The sequence below is a fragment of the Lygodium microphyllum genome, chromosome 16, assembly GCF_053477565.2.
Source record: "Lygodium microphyllum isolate KBCC chromosome 16, Lygodium_microphyllum_v1.1.10, whole genome shotgun sequence".
Lineage (NCBI taxonomy): Eukaryota > Viridiplantae > Streptophyta > Polypodiopsida > Schizaeales > Lygodiaceae > Lygodium > Lygodium microphyllum.
Window position 1 is genome coordinate 58209514 of NC_141150.1, and position 17798 is coordinate 58227311.

At 40.5% G+C, this 17798-nt stretch overlaps 1 protein-coding gene across 1 annotated transcript; it reads left to right on the forward strand.

The window, feature by feature from the left end:
• Positions 1-7830: 7830 nt before the first annotated feature.
• On the forward strand, positions 7831-14924 carry LOC148022873 (peroxisomal acyl-coenzyme A oxidase 1-like). Its single transcript, XM_087695803.1, has 14 exons — positions 7831-8087; positions 9159-9267; positions 9636-9697; positions 9905-10114; positions 10212-10299; positions 10400-10562; positions 10690-10888; positions 11015-11212; positions 11482-11613; positions 13435-13555; positions 13666-13776; positions 13922-13991; positions 14121-14304; positions 14428-14924. The coding sequence occupies exons 1-14, from the start codon at positions 7947-7949 to the stop codon at positions 14632-14634; spliced, it is 1995 nt and encodes a 664-aa protein (XP_087551929.1). The 5' UTR covers positions 7831-7946; the 3' UTR covers positions 14635-14924.
• Positions 14925-17798: the final 2874 nt, after the last annotated feature.

A 17798-nucleotide genomic window follows, 5' to 3' on the forward strand; every position in this document is an offset into this window, starting at 1 on the left:
TAATGGTGTAACTCAAATGATAATCACCTCAATGCGCTAGGTAGAGCTAAGCCACGATAAAATTCTGCCTAGTATTGCACTCGGGAAACCGACTTAGTATTTCCGACCTCAAAGGTCCTACCCACATTCACGGAATGTTAGGGTTAGTTAAACGCCCATGCAAGAACGATCTAGGGTTCGTACCCTAAGGACCAATTGGCCTAATACTAGACTTTTGCAAGGAAATTAGAAACCCTAGGGCTAAGCGTTATCAGCCTAGCAGGGTTAGTGTTGGATTGGGTCAAGAGGACTCCCAAACCCTACATCCGAACCAAAGGTATTTTTGTCTACAGAATACCGGGTGATGGGAGAAATAATTCCACAAGTTAGGCGCGACACTTATCTCGTGCAACAAGTTGTAGCGTCGCATGGTTTTGTGTCTAAATCACAAAATGGTATTGCTACTCCTTAGAACAAGTTTGGCGAGTTCTAAGTGCAAGTCCAATTTCTAGAGGATGAGTAGACATCGTGCTTCATCACCCTTCTTTGAGGCTGATTTGCCAAGTTAGGGTAATTATGAATTACCTAGCAAGCAATTGACCAATCAAGTTAGGGCGACGAGGTTGCCTAGAATTATTGACCTTAATGTAAGGAAACTTAAGGTATTTGTTAATTGGGTTAACATGATATAAACCCTAACCCAAGGATAAAAGGGTAAACAAGCAACGAAACCCTTGGGGAACTTGCCAAGTCGCAATTGTTCGCGGATCGAATGCTAGATATATTCAAAGAAAATGATTCATACCTTATCAGTTGGCCGTACAAACGACCACTGGAATGATTGTGTTTATACAGTTAGGAGCATTGTTTGTACTTCTTTGCTCAAGGAAGTAAAGCTGGAAAATAATTAACGCTTCAGGTTGAAAGCTTGGAGGGAGAGGCAGCATCAATTACCCCCGACTGTCTGTCTGATCCTATCCAAGGGGGTTGTTAGCTGCACCGGGTACGTGGACCGAACCTGCCGCGAGAGGTCTCTTTGTGGGTGCTACTTGGAGCAGGAGGACGCTTGGGTGCTAGGGGGGCTCTGGCCGTAAATCCCTTGCCTCCAGGTCCTACACAAGAGGCCGACGTGACTCGAGATTGGATCTCGAGGCCCACATACTAGTCTACGGGCAGAAACTTGGAATAGCGATCCCTGAGGATTGCTGGAATTGCCTTCGAGCGGATTATGGAATTGCCTTCAGGCGGATTATGGAATTTCCTTCAGGCAGATTATGGAATAGCCTTCGGGCTGGATTATATGATGTATTCCAAAGACTGATAAATAAGATCAATTGTTGAAAAGGAACTTACTTGACATTGTTTTTCTATGTCAGTGCTTAAGTTACGTGAAGGAACCATTGAATAATTGGCTAATTAAGGAAGCTGTTTTTGCTTGTCAAACTAAATTGTGGTAGGTAATTGGATAACAAAAGCAACCTGAGGAAAGTGCGATGGATGTGACCATGGGTCCGTCCTACAGAAGGGTGGTCCCGGTTGGCCGAGAACTTTTCTCAAAGGAATTGACAGCAAGGTAACGATGACCTAAAATCTAGAGAGCTAGAATCCTGATTTATACTGTTTTAGGGGAACGGAATGGGACTATGCCTTATGGGCAGAGAGGTCAAGCTTCGCATCCCTCTCGTTTCCCATTCTCCTTGAACCAAGTGTAGTATAAATCCGCTTCGACCAACGGATCTAATATTTAAAAGGAAACTTAATGAGGTGAAGTAGAGCAAATGTTGTTAAAAACATTCCCTTACTTATCGATGCTGGCCTGTAGAATCGCGAAGCATGGAACAAATTCGTGGTGTTCCAGGTTATATTTATGACTGCGATGCATGCTTCGAATTTTTTACGGAGGCTCGATATGATGAATATCCTAGACCGCATCTACAATCCTTCACCCCTATATGTGGAACAAAGATGGATGGGTGATTCAGGAATTTGTTACATAGCTGCCCACCGACTTGCATACCTTTGGACCAACTTGAAGAGAATCAAGTGGATGGAGGACTTAAAGATCGTGAAGCTGTTCATCTTTGTCGAGGCTCACGCAAATGCAACCCTACATGTCGGCGGTCGAAGGGTCAAGCAAAACGAGTATGTGTATGAGGAAGTGACTCGAGTAATCCCTGTCGATAGAATCAAGGTGTTGGGATGTTATGAGAAGAACGGGTATCAAAGGAAAGGATACCCTAATCTTCCTATGACCTATCGATTCCTGAAAATCCATGACCCCAATCCATACTATTACTCAGTTCCCGTAGCTGGATGTAACACAATCTTATTCTCCCCAAATTGATGTATCAGCTTGTTCCACCTTCCCAAAAATAATTGTACTCGAAAGGGCTATGCCCACATGAATGAAATAGACTTTTTATCAATGACTATCTTGGTTGTAAGTGTTGGTACGGAGTTAAGTGATTAGGTCACTTGGCTAAAAGCTGAACTGGACATGTTAATGTAATGTGGAATTCCTACTGGGTGGAAAGTCGACTTCGGTCAGATTCAAGGTTATGAACTTAGGTATCCACGAGTGTTTGCTCGGAATGGATTGGCTTCAACCTAATGATGCCCACATCCACTGTGGAAAGGGCCAAGTCTCCTTTCAAAATTCCGAAAGAGAATTGGTCATAACTCAAGGAGAGGCTGGTAAGCCAAAAATTAAATTGGCCAAAGCATCTCAGATAATAAAAGGAGTTAGAAAGGGGCTACCTGTCTATTTGATTAAGCTAAATAAGCTAGATTAGAATCAAGAGTCTAGGGAAGAACCTTCATGGCTAAAGGAGTACACAGACGTATTTCCTGAAGAGCTGACAGAACTTCCTCCTCAAAGGGAAGTCAATCATGAAATCAAGCTAGCGCCAGGAGCTGCACCAATTGCAAAGAGACCATATAGGATGTCCATCCCAGAAGCGATTGAGCTGAAGGAGCAACTCAAGCAACTGTTAGACCAAAGCTACATCCGTCCTAGTAGTTCACCATGGGGAGTTCCAGTGCTGTTCCAGAAGAAGAAGGATGGAACGCTTCGGTTATGCATTGACTACAGAGGGTTGAATCAATCAACCATTAAGAACAAATACCCCATCCCAAGAATAGATGAACTTCTCGACCGTCTTCAAGGTGCGAAGATCTTCTCCAAGATTGATCTCAGGTCTGGATATTATCAGATAAGAATCAAGGAGGAAGATATCCCAAAGACAGCATTCAGCACAAGATATGGACACTTTGAATTCCTAGTCATGTCATTCGGGCTGACAAATGCTCCGGCTACCTTCAACAAGCTAATGCAGGATATCTTTAGGCCCTATCTTGATGACTTCGTACTCGTCTTCTTTGACGATACCCTAGTCTACTCCAAATAGGAAGAAGATCATGAACCCCAGCTTCGCATTGTTCTTGAAACAATGAGGGCACACAAGCTTTATGCCAAGAAGAAGAAGTGTGCATTCTTCAAACAATAGATTGAATATCTGGGATTCATTGTATCAGCAGAAGGAATTTCAGTAGACATACCTCATGCGTACCTCAAGATATCACCCATCATACCTGAATGATATGCTCTGGTTGAGGTCCCTCAAGATATGCAGAAGGAATTTCGTACGTATTCAATCTGTAGGTATGCATATCATGAGGTATACTCCGTTGAGGTCCCTCGAGATATGCAGAAGGAATTTCGTACGTATTTCTTGAGGTATGCAATCTTATGATTTTAATTCTCTATGTGGATGATATGTTGATTGCTAGGAGTGCTCATGATGAGCTAGATGCCTTGAAAGGTCAGTTTAAGAAGAGCTTTGAGATGAAGAACATGGGATAGGCCTCATATATTCTTGGGATACGGATTACTTTTCTTTCACTCTTAAGGGCCCCTCTACTTGTCACAAAAGGAGTATATCTAAAAGGTTCTTGAGTAGTTTCATCAGTAGGATGTTAAGCCTATTGGCTATCCTTACATTCTCACATGAAGGTTAGTCAAGTAGATTGTCCATAGTTTGATGAGCAGAAGGCTAGGACGGCCACAATCCCTTATGCATCCGCAATAGGTAGTTTGATGTATGCCATGATAGCCACTCATCTTGACATAGCATTTGTAGTGGGAGTTGTGGCACACCATATGGCTACACTTGGCTAACATCATTGGGATGTTGTTAAGGGTATCATGATGTATACTTGAAGGGCACAATAGCTATGTGCATATGTTATGGTGGCTAGGATACATGAGTTGTGATATACATCGACTTTGATTATGTAGTAGGACATACAAATAGTAGGAAGTCCACTTTTGGCTATGTCTTTATCTTTGTTGGAGGTGCTATTTCTTAGGTGTCCAACATGTAGAAATGTACGGCCTATTTACTACAGAGACAGAGTATGTTGTATCCACTAAGGCTTGTGAGGCTCTCTGGTTAGGCCATCTGGTGGCAACCCTTGGTATTACTGATGTGGTCCCTACATTGCATTCAGATTCTATGAGTGTTATTCAGTTGGCCAAGAATTCGGTATTCCATGCGAAGACAAAGCACATTGAGGTGCGTTACCACTTTATTCAAGAGGTCATTGAGGACAAGTCTATTGAGCTCAACTAACCAAAATCCTACAAGTCGATTCACTAAAAGTCTCTTAGTGGAGCATTTTACCTTCCTTAGAAAGTTAATAGGTATTGGATGAGATGATGCCTTTCCTCATCTTGTTGTACTTATATACATTTGTATTTTGTCACTTTTTTCTTGTTCTCTCCTCACTAGTGACACATTCACCTTTAAGTGGAGGTTGTTGGGGGTAAAGGGCATGTGCCTAGCTGGCTGTGTATTAGTTACATTGGCAATACGTGCACACATGTATATTGTGGGTGGTGAGCGCCCATCATTGTCGCTTCATTCTTTATTCTTTCAATGAGATTTGAATAAAGGGAAGGCCGATCACACATTGTGGTTATTGGAATTGCCACATCTTCTCTCTCTCTCTCTCTCTCTCTCTCTCTCTCTCTCTCTCTCTCTCTCTCTCCCCACCATAGCTCTTGCTTCCACTTTATGCTTCCACTTCATGGCTCACCTCCCTTCAAGTGGTTGGCTTTCTTTATTTTCATGGGATGGAGCTTGAACCGATTCCTTTTCATCATTGCCCTCGACTTGCTTCTTCTCCATGTTCTTATTGTTATTAGTGCCTCCTTCTCTCTTGCTTTACTCTTTGCAATCTCTGGCATAGTGGCATGGATAGTAAGTATCAGAGAAGCAATTGAATTTAACTTAGACACACACTTCAATACCACTCTAGAAACTCAAGCGGGTGCCGATCTCATCATCCGGTAACCATGGGTATGTAACCCAAATAGGATACTCTTACTGCAATGATTATTTTAGATAGAAATGCACTGCCCATGGGAGGGCATATACGAAGTTATCGCTAAATTTGACCGTTGATCCAAGGATCCAATTCCCTTCCAACAAATTTATATTCAAGCATAGCCCTACCATGATATGTTTACATAAATCACCACAAATAGCAAAATTGAGGACTTTGTAAGAGAACATTGATATTGTGTTGCACTTGCTTCTCCACCTCCCCCATGTCCACCTTCAATTGCCTAACAATTGTTGTAGCAAAGTCCATCTCCTTGATGGTGCTAAATGGTTGTGACACAACACTTTCCAATGGTCTTCAAGACAAAGTGTTGATGAGCTAGGAGAGTAAGATCCCAACTACTGATATTTTTAACTAGATTAGGAGTGATTCATTGTCCATGCTTAGAGTAGTAAAAAACCAAGCTCAAGTGTTTAAAATAGCCCCAAAAGGCTCGCTATGTAAGTCAATGGAACCCACATGGTTTTACAGGATTAGTTTTGTGTTGGACCTAATTGTAGGTCAAGGGCCATAGGCCACCAGTTCCTTTTATTTTAAATTTATTTTCCACCACATAATAACAAAAATTGCAAAGATGAAGATATCAAAAGTGCATAAACTACATGAAAAGTACAATGTGACAAAAATAATGTTAGAGAGACTAAGACAAAACATCCTTAAACATATAAATTATTTAACATTCAATCACCTTAATAAATGAAAACATTCACTCACATTGATAGACAAGATTAACACAAATACGTAATATTAACACACATAACACTAACACAATATTAATTAATACAACACATTCTTCACACACATTAATACATAATATTAACACAACATTCATTAATTTATATTAACACACATATTAAAAGGATAGACATGCATTTGCATTTATATAGAGACTCATATATGTATGCAATGCACACACATTAATATACACAATATTAACACACACATAATACTAACACAATATTAATTTAACACATATTCATACACATTAGTTAATATACATCAACATGACCATTGTGGGCTTGGGAGGGCTGTGGGGGGAACTTAATGTATGAATGACCACTTATGGTTGACGGGGGGTGTTCTTGAAAGGGGGGAGGGGCTTAACACTACTATGGGCCGCCGAGGGGGTGGGGTGGGGTGTGGATTGAATGACCACCATCATGGCATTGCTGCCATGGTCACCCGAGGCAGGGGCCGGGGGGGGGGGGGGGGGGGGGGGGGAGGGTACTAGTAGCATGGAGGGTGGTGGATTGTTGCCATGGTTGTGGGGGTTAGTGGACTATTGACATGGTCATTAAGGGGAAGGGGGGTGAGGTGGTGACTAAATGACCATTGTCATGCCATCATCGCCATGGTTGCACACGCACACATGCACACACACACAAAGTACTGTAAGGACGTCTCTCATTTATGCAAGCCACACTCAAAGTGTCAAAGAGGGAGCGATGAGAGCTATCCCTCTTATGTATGTAAGGGAGAGAGAAAATATTGAGGCCATGCATGGATTTGTGGTTAATGCCCACAAATTGAAATTATGCTACTAGCATGGTGTTATGGAGCATTTCTATAGAGTGTGGATGGTCAAAAATAGGAGTTTCCTTAGAAGGTTTATAAGGCTAGATTTGATATTGTTTTGGGTCAATGGATGGCATAGTTAGGTGTAAAGTTGATAGGGCGGTTGAATAGGTACTAAGGTATAGCTTGAAATCACATTGGTAGGTCGGGTGTTAATACAAGGGAGGTTCAAGAGGTGCAAGAAGCACCATGAGAGGGTGTGGCAGCTTAATCAAAGAAGTAGGCCTAGAGTTGAATGGACTAGTAGGGAAGCTGGATGGTGGATAAATCTGGATTAGTTGGGCTTGGAGCTAGAGCTTAGACATATCCATTAAACATGGTGCATGCCACTCCACTCAAGGTACAATTGGCGACGGTCTTCGAATCACATGCTTAGGCACAAGTAGGGATGTTAGGTAGGTGATCGAATGTGGGAGGGAGGGTCTTGACATGCGGATGTTAGGTGGGCAATCAGACGCAGGAGGGAAGGTCGTACTAGATGTAGATAGGGTTTCTTTCTAGTAAGTTTTCCAATAATTTGGAAGTTGAAGAGATCTCGAATATTTCTTTTTTTAAAAATTTGGTCCTTTTTGTTTGACAGAGTCTTGTTTCTTTTTTCATTTGTTATCCCGTTAACCCATTTCTTCACCTTTTCTTTCGTTTCTTTGTTCATTTTATTTGGTCTCTTTTTCTCATGTTGTGCCATATAGGCTTGGGAGCAATATCCTGGGTCTTGGAATAACTAACCTACCCGGTAGTTAATATACTGAAAAGATTCCTAGCATCACACACGTTGGGCTTTTCTTAGCCTAAGTCATCATTGATGACTTATAACGGGGGTCACAATGTGTGTGGCTTTTTCCCCTTCCTGAGGCTTTTTATAGCGTGAGTCGTTTTTAAAGGAATAGAAAGCGCATCTGCCTGAATCGTTCTCATTCTCTCTCTCTCTCTCTCTAATCAAATCAAATTCTCTCTCTCTCACAGTCGGTGGTTCGCCATCTCCAGCCATGGCCTCCGAGAAGGAGCTCCTGCAGCAGGAACGCGCCACTGCGCAATTCGACGTGCAGGCCATGAAGGTCGTCTGGGCCGGCGGCCACCGCCAGCTCCAGTTGAGCCAGCGAATGGCCAAGTTGGTGGCCGACGATCCCGTAGGTTTTCTTCTTCTTCTTCGATCTCTCTGAAGCTTTTACTAACAAAAGTTCTTTCTTTTGGCATTGATGCAATCGGCTATGTTTATATCCATGTAATATTTGTGGGATTGCAATCCGTACGTTCTGAAATCGTACGTGACAGAATCCATGTTTTCAAGTATTGATAGGTCGTGGCCTAGCTATACAATCTGTGCTTTCTGAAAATCGGTCATGAAAGAATCCATGTTTGAGTATTGAAAGGGTGTGGCCTAGCTGTGCAATATGTTTTCTGAAATGGTACATGAAAGAATCCATGTTTCAGTTTGATATATTAATGCAATCAGCTGTGTTGTATTCATCTAGTATTTCTCGGATTGCAATCTGTGCTTTCTCAACCCGTACATGAAAAGAATAAAGGATAATCAGTCTGTGATATAAGTGCCTCAAAGAAATTGATAATACAATGACGAGATACACACACACGCACACACACTCTATCAAGCAGTCCTAAAACATGGTTTCCTTTATGTCTGATTTGCAAAAACACGTATTGTATAGCTAGGCCATATCCTATCAACATGGCAAAAAGATTCTTTCATGTCGGATTTGTGAAAACATGTATTGCATAGCTAGGCCACATCCTATCAACATGGCAAAAAGGTTCCATGTTTGAGTATATGATAGAATGTGGCCTGTATCACAAGAAGTTATTATTATTTTCCCATGTGGCTTTTTTCCCTTGTGTTTCCGTGTAGTGCTCAATATCAGGAACTTCTGCTTAGGGGAGCTAGGTGCCGTTGGGGGCAACCCCCTGCCCCAACCGCACATAGCTAGGTATACAGTCCCTCCCTTGCAAAAGCTAATGATGTTGCTGTAATCCACATCTGGGAATTACAATGGGACTCTGTCTAAAACTTCTTATGCTAGCTGTGTTTAATAGTCTTCTGAATAAGAGGACAGTGTACACTTTCTGGTTTCAATCTACCCTTTCTGTTTGTTGCTTCTGATTGGGCTAGTGGTTTTTTTGCCCCTTTGGTTAAAGCTTTTCTGCTGAATAACATGAATCCAATGGCTACTGTTCCTCTTTAGGTTTTCTGCAAGGATGAAAGAGTAAGCCAAAGTCGACCAGACCTTTTCAAAAATACTCTAAGAAAAGCACGCCATGCTTGGAACCTGATACAAACTTTGCGCCTTACAGGTTTGTAGATGATGTAATAGGGCATTGGCTTTTTTTTTTTTTTGAAATTGTGAGATAATGGTACTGGTATTTTCAATATTTAGATAATGGTTGTTGACAGGTAACACTTCTACTAGACAAGGTTTGGGAGCTTACACTGAGTTGAATTTTAGTTCATGATGCTTTAGTCCAACCTTTTTGACTGGTGCTTTGCCATAATTGCTCTTGTAGATGATAATTGTTAGAGAACATCACATTCATAAATGATGTTTAATCCATTTCTTTTGTCATGATATTGGAGAATGCTGTAGTCTACTGTGGTGCACTGTCCTCATTGACTAAATTCTTTTTGAATGCATTTTGATGGGACTGTTTCCTTTATTTTGCAGAAGAAGAGGCAACCAAGCTTAGAAACTTTGTCGATGAACCAGCGTATACAGACTTGCATTGGGTATGTTCATTATATTTCTTGTCATTGGGTGCATTCAACTTTGGCTGATTCCATGCAAGCTGTAAAGTCGTTTAAGGTTTTGGACTTCCTAGTCATTGGGTGAACTTAACTTTGGCTGTTTCCATGGAAGCTGTAGAGTTGGGTTGAGGTTTTGGATGGAATACCGTGTTGATTGCTTGTGTAGTCAAGGCTAATATCATACTACAGGGTATGTTTATTCCAGCAATAAAGGGTCAGGCAACTGATGAGCAGCAAAAGAAGTGGTTGCCTCTTGCGTATAGACAATCTATTATAGGATGCTATGCACAGACAGAACTTGGGCATGGATCAAATGTGCAAGGGTTGGAAACTACTGCAACATTCGACCCTTCAACGGATGAGTTTGTCATACATAGTCCGACTTTAACAGCTACCAAAGTAAGAACAGCTAGGAGTAGACCGTACTTTTTGCAGTAGTGTGAACAACTCTTTGTTTGATAGTTAATAGCCTCTCTTATTCTCTTCGTATCGTCAGTGGTGGCCAGGAGGCTTAGGGAAAGTCTCAACACATGCGATTGTTTATGCACGCCTGCTTACAGATGGCCATGATTATGGTGTTCATGGTCAGTGATACATCTAATAGACTGTCGCATTTTTGGTTCTCCCAGCACATCTTACTGAGAGGCTGATTTTCATGTGTTCATTCTGTGTCTTTATAAACAGCTTTCATTGTGCAAATTCGTAGCCTCGACAATCATCAGGCATTGCCTGGAGTTACTGTTGCTGATATTGGGGTAAAGTTTGGAAATGGAGGATACAACACCATGGACAATGGTCTTCTTCGATTTGATCATTGCCGAATACCTCGTGAAAATATGCTAATGAGGTTTCAAATCTTCTTGGTTCATAAGTCAAATTATGAGCAGTTGGAGTTGATTTTGCTGCTCGTGCTTTGTGAAATTTCAGAGACAAATTAACTTTTTTGATTTCAATTATTAAGTCATGTTTTGTAGGTTGGCATCAGTAACAAAAGAAGGGAAGTATGTACCATCAAATGTACCAAGGCAGCTGGGTTATGGGGCAATGGTTTTTGTGCGTAAATCCATTGTTTTAGATGCCTCCAATTATTTATCAAGGGCAGTCACCATAGCAGTGAGATATAGTGCAGTAAGACGACAGTTTGGAGCTCAGAAAGGACAACCTGAAACACAGGTAATATCAGGATATTTGAGATACAAGCGGCCCTCTTCCCATTATCAACAAACTATATAAAATGGATGTGATTTGCCTCTCATTTGCAGAGAAACAGCTGATTGGAAAAGCTATCTATGCTTGCAGGTCATCGACTACATGACACAACAGAGTAGGCTCTTCCCACTTCTTGCAACTGCTTATGCATATCGATTTTTGGGGGAGTGGATGTCATGGTTATACTCTGATGTAATGGAACGACTAGACAATAAGGATTTCTCAACCTTACCTGAGGTGCATGCTTGTACAGCTGGATTGAAGTCAATTACTACATCTGCAACCGCTGTAAGTTGCCAGCTATTTAACATTGCTAGTAAAGTTTGGGTGTGGAAAATGGGAAATTGGATATAGATTTTGAAGAGGATTGAGAAGTAGTGGGCATTTGCACTTCTTTTGCAAAAGGAGGATTAAGTTTTCCATTTGAAGTATTCATAGCATATGGGTAGTTGAAGGGTGTACGTAAATTGTGTGGCACAAGGATTTAAAAATTTGATGGCTAGTCAGGATCTTTTTTTTTTTTTTTTTTTACCTCACTTGAAAATTTGGTGATATAGGATGGCATTGAGGAGTGCAGGAAACTTTGTGGAGGCCATGGTTATTTATGTGCAAGTGGACTTCCTGAGTTGTATGCTGCTTATGTGCCTGCTTGTACTTATGAAGGCGACAACATCATTTTATTGCTACAAGTATGTGAAATAAACTGCTCCTTTTTATTGCATGTACACGGTTGAAGTTGAGCATGTGTGTGAGATTAATTGTATTGCATTGGTTGGCAGGAACTTGATGGCTTAATAGATACTTATGGCTGTAAAAGTATAAAACAACTTGTGCTTCTATCGTTTTAACCAACAAGCATCTCACCAACCAAAATTTATTATTATAGTTGCTGGAACATCATGTTTGTCTCAAATGGCACTGTTCTGAGGTTGGACTTGAAAAATGGCTGTCTGAGTAGAATTAATGGCCTAAAAGCCGGCCATCTGCTAAAAAAGTTCGAAAGTAAGGAGAGTTTCATACAGGGTATAGTTACCATTTTACTGTGATCTGATTTTAGAAACCAAGTTCAAAGATGAAACTACTCTTTTGGAATAGTTTGACAAAATGTGGCCTTCCATCTCATGAGAATGGGACAACAGTCAAAACTTCTCCTCTGGCCATGTCTATGTTGGAAAGGCTTCTAACAAAAATGGCCCAATGCTTGTCACACTCTCCTCTCCCTGAAACTGCTGTGGTCTCTAACTGTATTTAAGCTGTCTGCCAATGGGAAGTGAAAGGAATCTGCTGAAGCCAAAACCAGAAAACAAAACTTCTCTTCACAAGTGAGTTACCTTATTGGGACTTCATAGTATCTTAAAATTCCCAAGATAGCTATGATAGTGGGACCTGATAGGAGCTACAATACTGGGACTCGACAGTCACAAACTCTTTGTGCACAAGTTAGCTACTATTTGGACTTGATAGCAGCTTAAGCTTTCCAAGTTAAGATGAAACCTTGAAGTTTTACTGGCTGCCTCTGCAAAGCAATCTGATTTTCTGTCCTGCTTTCATTGCCTCACTCAATCGTTGCATCACTCATAGTTCAACTTCTAGCAGTGGTGGAAGATAGTTAACCAGGTACATGATTTCATAATCGTACCAGTAACAGTGAGTGTGTTTACACAGATACATATGAGATTTGATGCAAAAGAATATGCAATTGTATACAATAATAGTGAGGCTTTATTGACCTCATAGTCTCAAAGTGAGGGGGAATGGGGATGTGATGTGGACTGCCAAAAGCAAGGGACAGGAACAGCATTTAAAAGATACATATTATTACTTAAACATCAAAGCTAAAAAATAAGAAACTTAAAGATTGAGAATGTGGATCATGATATATTAAAAGCTTCTCTGCATGAATGTGCGCAAGTATGTGACTCTTTAAAATTGAGAATGTGGATGATGATATATTGAAGACGTCTTCATATGCATGTGTATGTATGTGACTCCATTCTCATGCTATCATGTAAAGATGCAAGCATATGGGTGTGTGTATGTTATGGTTTGGGCAGCAGACTATTCAAAATCGGATTGGTTTTTGTATGTGCAAAAGGAGGAAAATTTTCTACATTGAAACTGCCCAAAACTGAGGAGAAAAATCCATTTTGTGGAGACAGCTGTGCATGATGGGATAGGACATATCCCTGTTTTTGGACATGTCTGTTCACTATGGGAACAGCATTCCTGCTGCCTGCATCCCAAGGCATCCTGCCAGTTGTGACTATGCTCTACCTCATTGCAAGTTTGGTGGAACAGACTACCATTCAATTGTTTGTCCATGTTATTTCTCATGTGCTATGTGGCATACCACAAGATTTGGCCACCTTTATCGTCAGCAATTGCACCATCTGTGTGTCTCTCCTCAGAATGTGCACAAATGTTCCATTATGATTATCATCCTGCACCTAGAAGCTGCAAAGTTTTCCATAGGTTTGGTCAGTTTAACAATTGTTTGTGCATTTTGACAGGTAGCAAGGTTTTTGATGAAGTGTATCTCTCAGTTAGGCTCTGGGAAAAAGCCATCTGGAACTGCAGCATATTTAGGGAATGTAGGCAGCCTTATGCAAGAGAATTGTCAAGTTGAAAAAGGTATTTGGGGGGTTCTGTAAGAAGTTGGTGGGATCACCCTTAGCAATTGGCTGGGATGTGTCTGTGTATGATACAGAATGTTTTGGCTTTTATTGGATTTTGTGGTGCAGGAATTGATTGGCTGGACCCTAGGGTCATGCAGCATGCTTTTGAAGCCAGGTCTGCAAGACTTGCTGTCTTTTGTGGAACTCAAATTGGTAGAGCAGCCAACCAGGAAACGGGTAGTGATTTCATTCTCAGTCTTTATAACAGAAAATCGTATTTGATCAATTGAAGATTTGTGGTGATCTCACTTCCTTGATCACTTTCGTAACAGAAAACATCCTTTATCAATTGAAGATTTTCTTGGATGTTTTGGATTTGTAGGATTTGCTGAGATGTCCCAGGAGTTGGTTGAAGCTGCACGGGCACATTGCGAACTTATTGTTGTCACAAAGTAATGTCTTTTTCTATAGTGTCCTTTTTCTTTTTGTTTTGGGGGCGGAGTTCCAAAAGAATTATGTGCCTGAGTGTTCTAACATTGGTCTTTATTTTATTTTGTTTGGTTTGTTTTTTTTGGGAAAAGATTCATTGAAGCCTTGAATAAAGAATTCCCAGGGAGAGGTGTAAAGAGACAACTTCAGAACTTGTGCAATATCTATGCTTTATCATTGCTTACCTTGCGTGCTGGGGACTTTTTATCCACTGGATATCTAAAAGCTGAGCAGCTTGCTCTTGCAAGAGAACAGCTCCGGATCCTGTTTGGTCAGGTGGGTACCATAACTGTGCTTTGTTCAATAAGAGATGTGATTTTTACCTTTCGACCACTTTTTGGGTACACTGAAGCTGGTCTCTTAGAAGAAAACTGAAGTTGGCTGACTTACCTTTTTCAGGTTCGACCAAACGCAGTTGCTTTGGTTGATGCCTTTGATCATACCGATAATTATCTAGGTTCGACATTAGGGCTCTATGATGGTGATGTGTACACTAACCTTTATAATGATGCATGGAAGAATCCTCTGAATGCCTCACCTGTAACTGAGGGCTATGAGGAGTTCATTCGTCCTGTTTTAAAAGGATTGTCTAGAGCCAAATTGTAACTCAAGTTGCATTTGTGGATATTAAAGGCTAGGAGACATCTAATCAAGAGTCAATCCAATCAAACAGTGGCAAAGGGGCCTCTGCCAAGAGAAGCAACAGTTTTGTCCCCTCTTAATTTTTTCTTCTTAAATTGAATAAGAGAAACCTGATGGAACTTCTATACCTGAGCTGTAAATCTGCAAGGGACAAGTTACAAGTCCTTTGCATCCAGGTTCTCATGTATAAGCAATTCTGGACAGTGGAGATACTGTTCTTCAGTCTTTGTAAAGCTTCCGAGTCTCTTGTGCTTGATGTGGTTTTTTGGACTTACCTGCAACTACGTTGAAAGTTGTGAAAAGTTTTAAGTGCAACCAAAAGCTCTTAAGAACTCAACTGTCAAGGATTTATCATTCTGCACTATACAAGGTTAAGTTCTGAAATCAAATGCTTATGCAGCAATGCTTCTTTGAACTAAATACTTGGACTAAGTTCTGGTGCACATGTTAAATTTTCTAGCAGAGCAGCTCAGTTAGCAACAAGCATACAATCAAATGCTTATGTGGCAATGCTGATTTGAATTTCAGTCCAAGTTCAGTGGGTAGGTCAAATTGGGTATAGTTTAGGTTTAAGGCTGCTAGCAGACTAGATCAGTTGGCAACAGATATGAAATCAAATGCTTGTGTAGCAATGCTGCTTTGAACTGAGGGTACATTAAATATCTGTAGGTTAGGTTGAGAGTAGATTAGCAAATAACAAATATGAGGGATTCTGTACTTCATGATTTGCACCTTGTACATCTGGCCAGTAATGAGCTACTTTTCTTAATGAGCATCCGTCAGTGTGTAGATACTAACTGATTTAAGGTAATAGATAGATGTTCATTTCTACCTAGTACATTGTGTGAATCAAATTCAATGGTACATTGTGCATCTCTCCTGTAATTTCTACAGTAAACAGCTCAGACTGGCCCACATGATGTATACTGCAAGAATGAAAATGATTGGCAAGTAGGCTTTATTTTGTAGAGGCTAATGTAAATGAGATTTATGAAGTTCCCATCATATCCTCTTTTGGGTGTTGTGAACCATAGCCATGGTTAATTGTTTATTGCATAGGCTAGAGTACAGAAAATTGTAGTCTTGCAATTTATTTGAGAGCTTTGATAACCATGACAAACTTGTTAGCTTCATTGATAATTGCATTGGATCAGATAAGCCATTGCTTATTTGATAGTTGGAATTCATGTGAGGGTTTTCAACAAAGATTATTAGACGTGCAATATATTTATTAGAGGTACAATGGTAAATGCAAAATGAGACCTTGTAAATATTGTCTATGAAATGGAAGGAAAAAACAAGACTCTCCTAGTGTTGTGAGATGTAGCCTTGCTTACCTAGTTGGTATAACACTACTACGAATTCATGCATTGATGATGCATGCGAATGTTAGGCAACCGAGCTTGCAAATTGATGTGATTGTGCTTATTTAAGTAATGTAATTTTCATAGTAGTTTAACCTTGTTATAAGTGTTAATTTGTTAATAATCATGACCTAACTTGGTACCTAATGGTCTTGGTTCTTAACCTTAGTTGGATCCAACATGGTTTAAGGCTTGGTTTTTTAACATGATATACCTTTTGTTTAATAGTTCAACTCATTTGTGAAAATGTCTATGAAACTAAGTCTTCTAAAGTATAATATGTCTACATAGTGAAGTGTGGCATTGAAGTGGCATGCCACTATTGAAGTGTCACAAAATTATGAAAGGTGAGTGGAAGATGGGAGGCACGAGTGGAAGTAAGAAGATTGTAAGAGCTGTGGAGTTTCAAGCAAGAATAAGAGAGAACAGTGTGTGGAAACTCCAACAGTCACAATGTGTGACTTGCTTTTTCTTCTTTCATTTGTCATTAAAAGAATAAAAAATAAAGTGATAGTGATGGGCTTGCTGATACAAGTAAATGTAGGCAGCTAGACAAATGTGATATTTAACCCCCAATAATCTCCCACTTAAAGGTGAATGTGTCTCAAATGAAGAGTGAATGAAAAAAAAAACCATATACATAGAGTACAAGAAGATGAGGAGGGATGTTATCTCATTCAAACAAGCTTACCACATCACTTTTGGATTGAAGTAGTGACTACTGCCATACACTTGATCAATCTCCTTGCACATTAACTTTCAGGTTGCAGAGAGGAGGTGTGGTTTGGAAAACCTCCCTTGTATGTTCATTTGTGTGTTTTTGGTTACAAGGCTTTCTACCATGTACCCTAAGACAATCACACAAAGCTAGATCCTAAGTCCATGAAATGCATATTTCTTGGTTATGGGGATGCATGTGAGATGGGCTATCACCTATAGGATCCATCAGCTCAAAAAGTCATTTGTAATCATAATGTATTTTTCCATGAGAAAAAGATTTATAAGTAGCCTGAGCAGATAGTTGGCATATGTAGAGTTATATTTTAGGAGAACTCGTGTCGTAATTGCAGTGATCGATATAGGGCGAGGATGATCTCGATGTGGCTGTGTATTCTCACTCTGGATTTGAAAAGTGAGCCACGTAAGCTTCAATGATCTTTTATAATTGTAGGGTCCGTGACACGTTGCAGTGTTTAATTGGCTAGGTTTTGCGCGGGCCATCCGCGTGGCTGTCTACGTGGCATCGCACGTGGCAAATATTTTTTGCTTTATATAAACACGGTTGTCATACATTTATGATTTTTTTTAAATACAAATTTCCAAGCTTGTTTAGAGTTGAGGTCCACTTTCAGGGTTTTTTATGTGAATTTTCGCGATTTTGTTTACCCCTTGATACGAAGCGAGGAGATATTGTTCTTGAGGTCGCTTTGCCAAATTCGTGTCGTATTGTCGACTAGCAAATACGAAGCGAGAAGGCATCGCTCGTGGAGTGTGGTTGCACACTTTCGCGCGGTATCGTACTTTCACTCATGTCTGAGCCTAAGGATGTTGTAGACTCCCAAGAGCAAGTAACCCCTTCTAAAAAAAGAAGAAGATTGTCATCAGGGTCAACAAGAACTTCTGGTTGTGATGCCTTCTCCCTTGAAATTTCCACAGCTTCCTCCCCTTGTTTAGCAGCAAGTGTGGGAATGCCTAAGAAGTCTCCAATCAAAGGCAAGTCACCATTGAGGATTTCTGGATTGTCTCAGATCACAGATGTTTCTC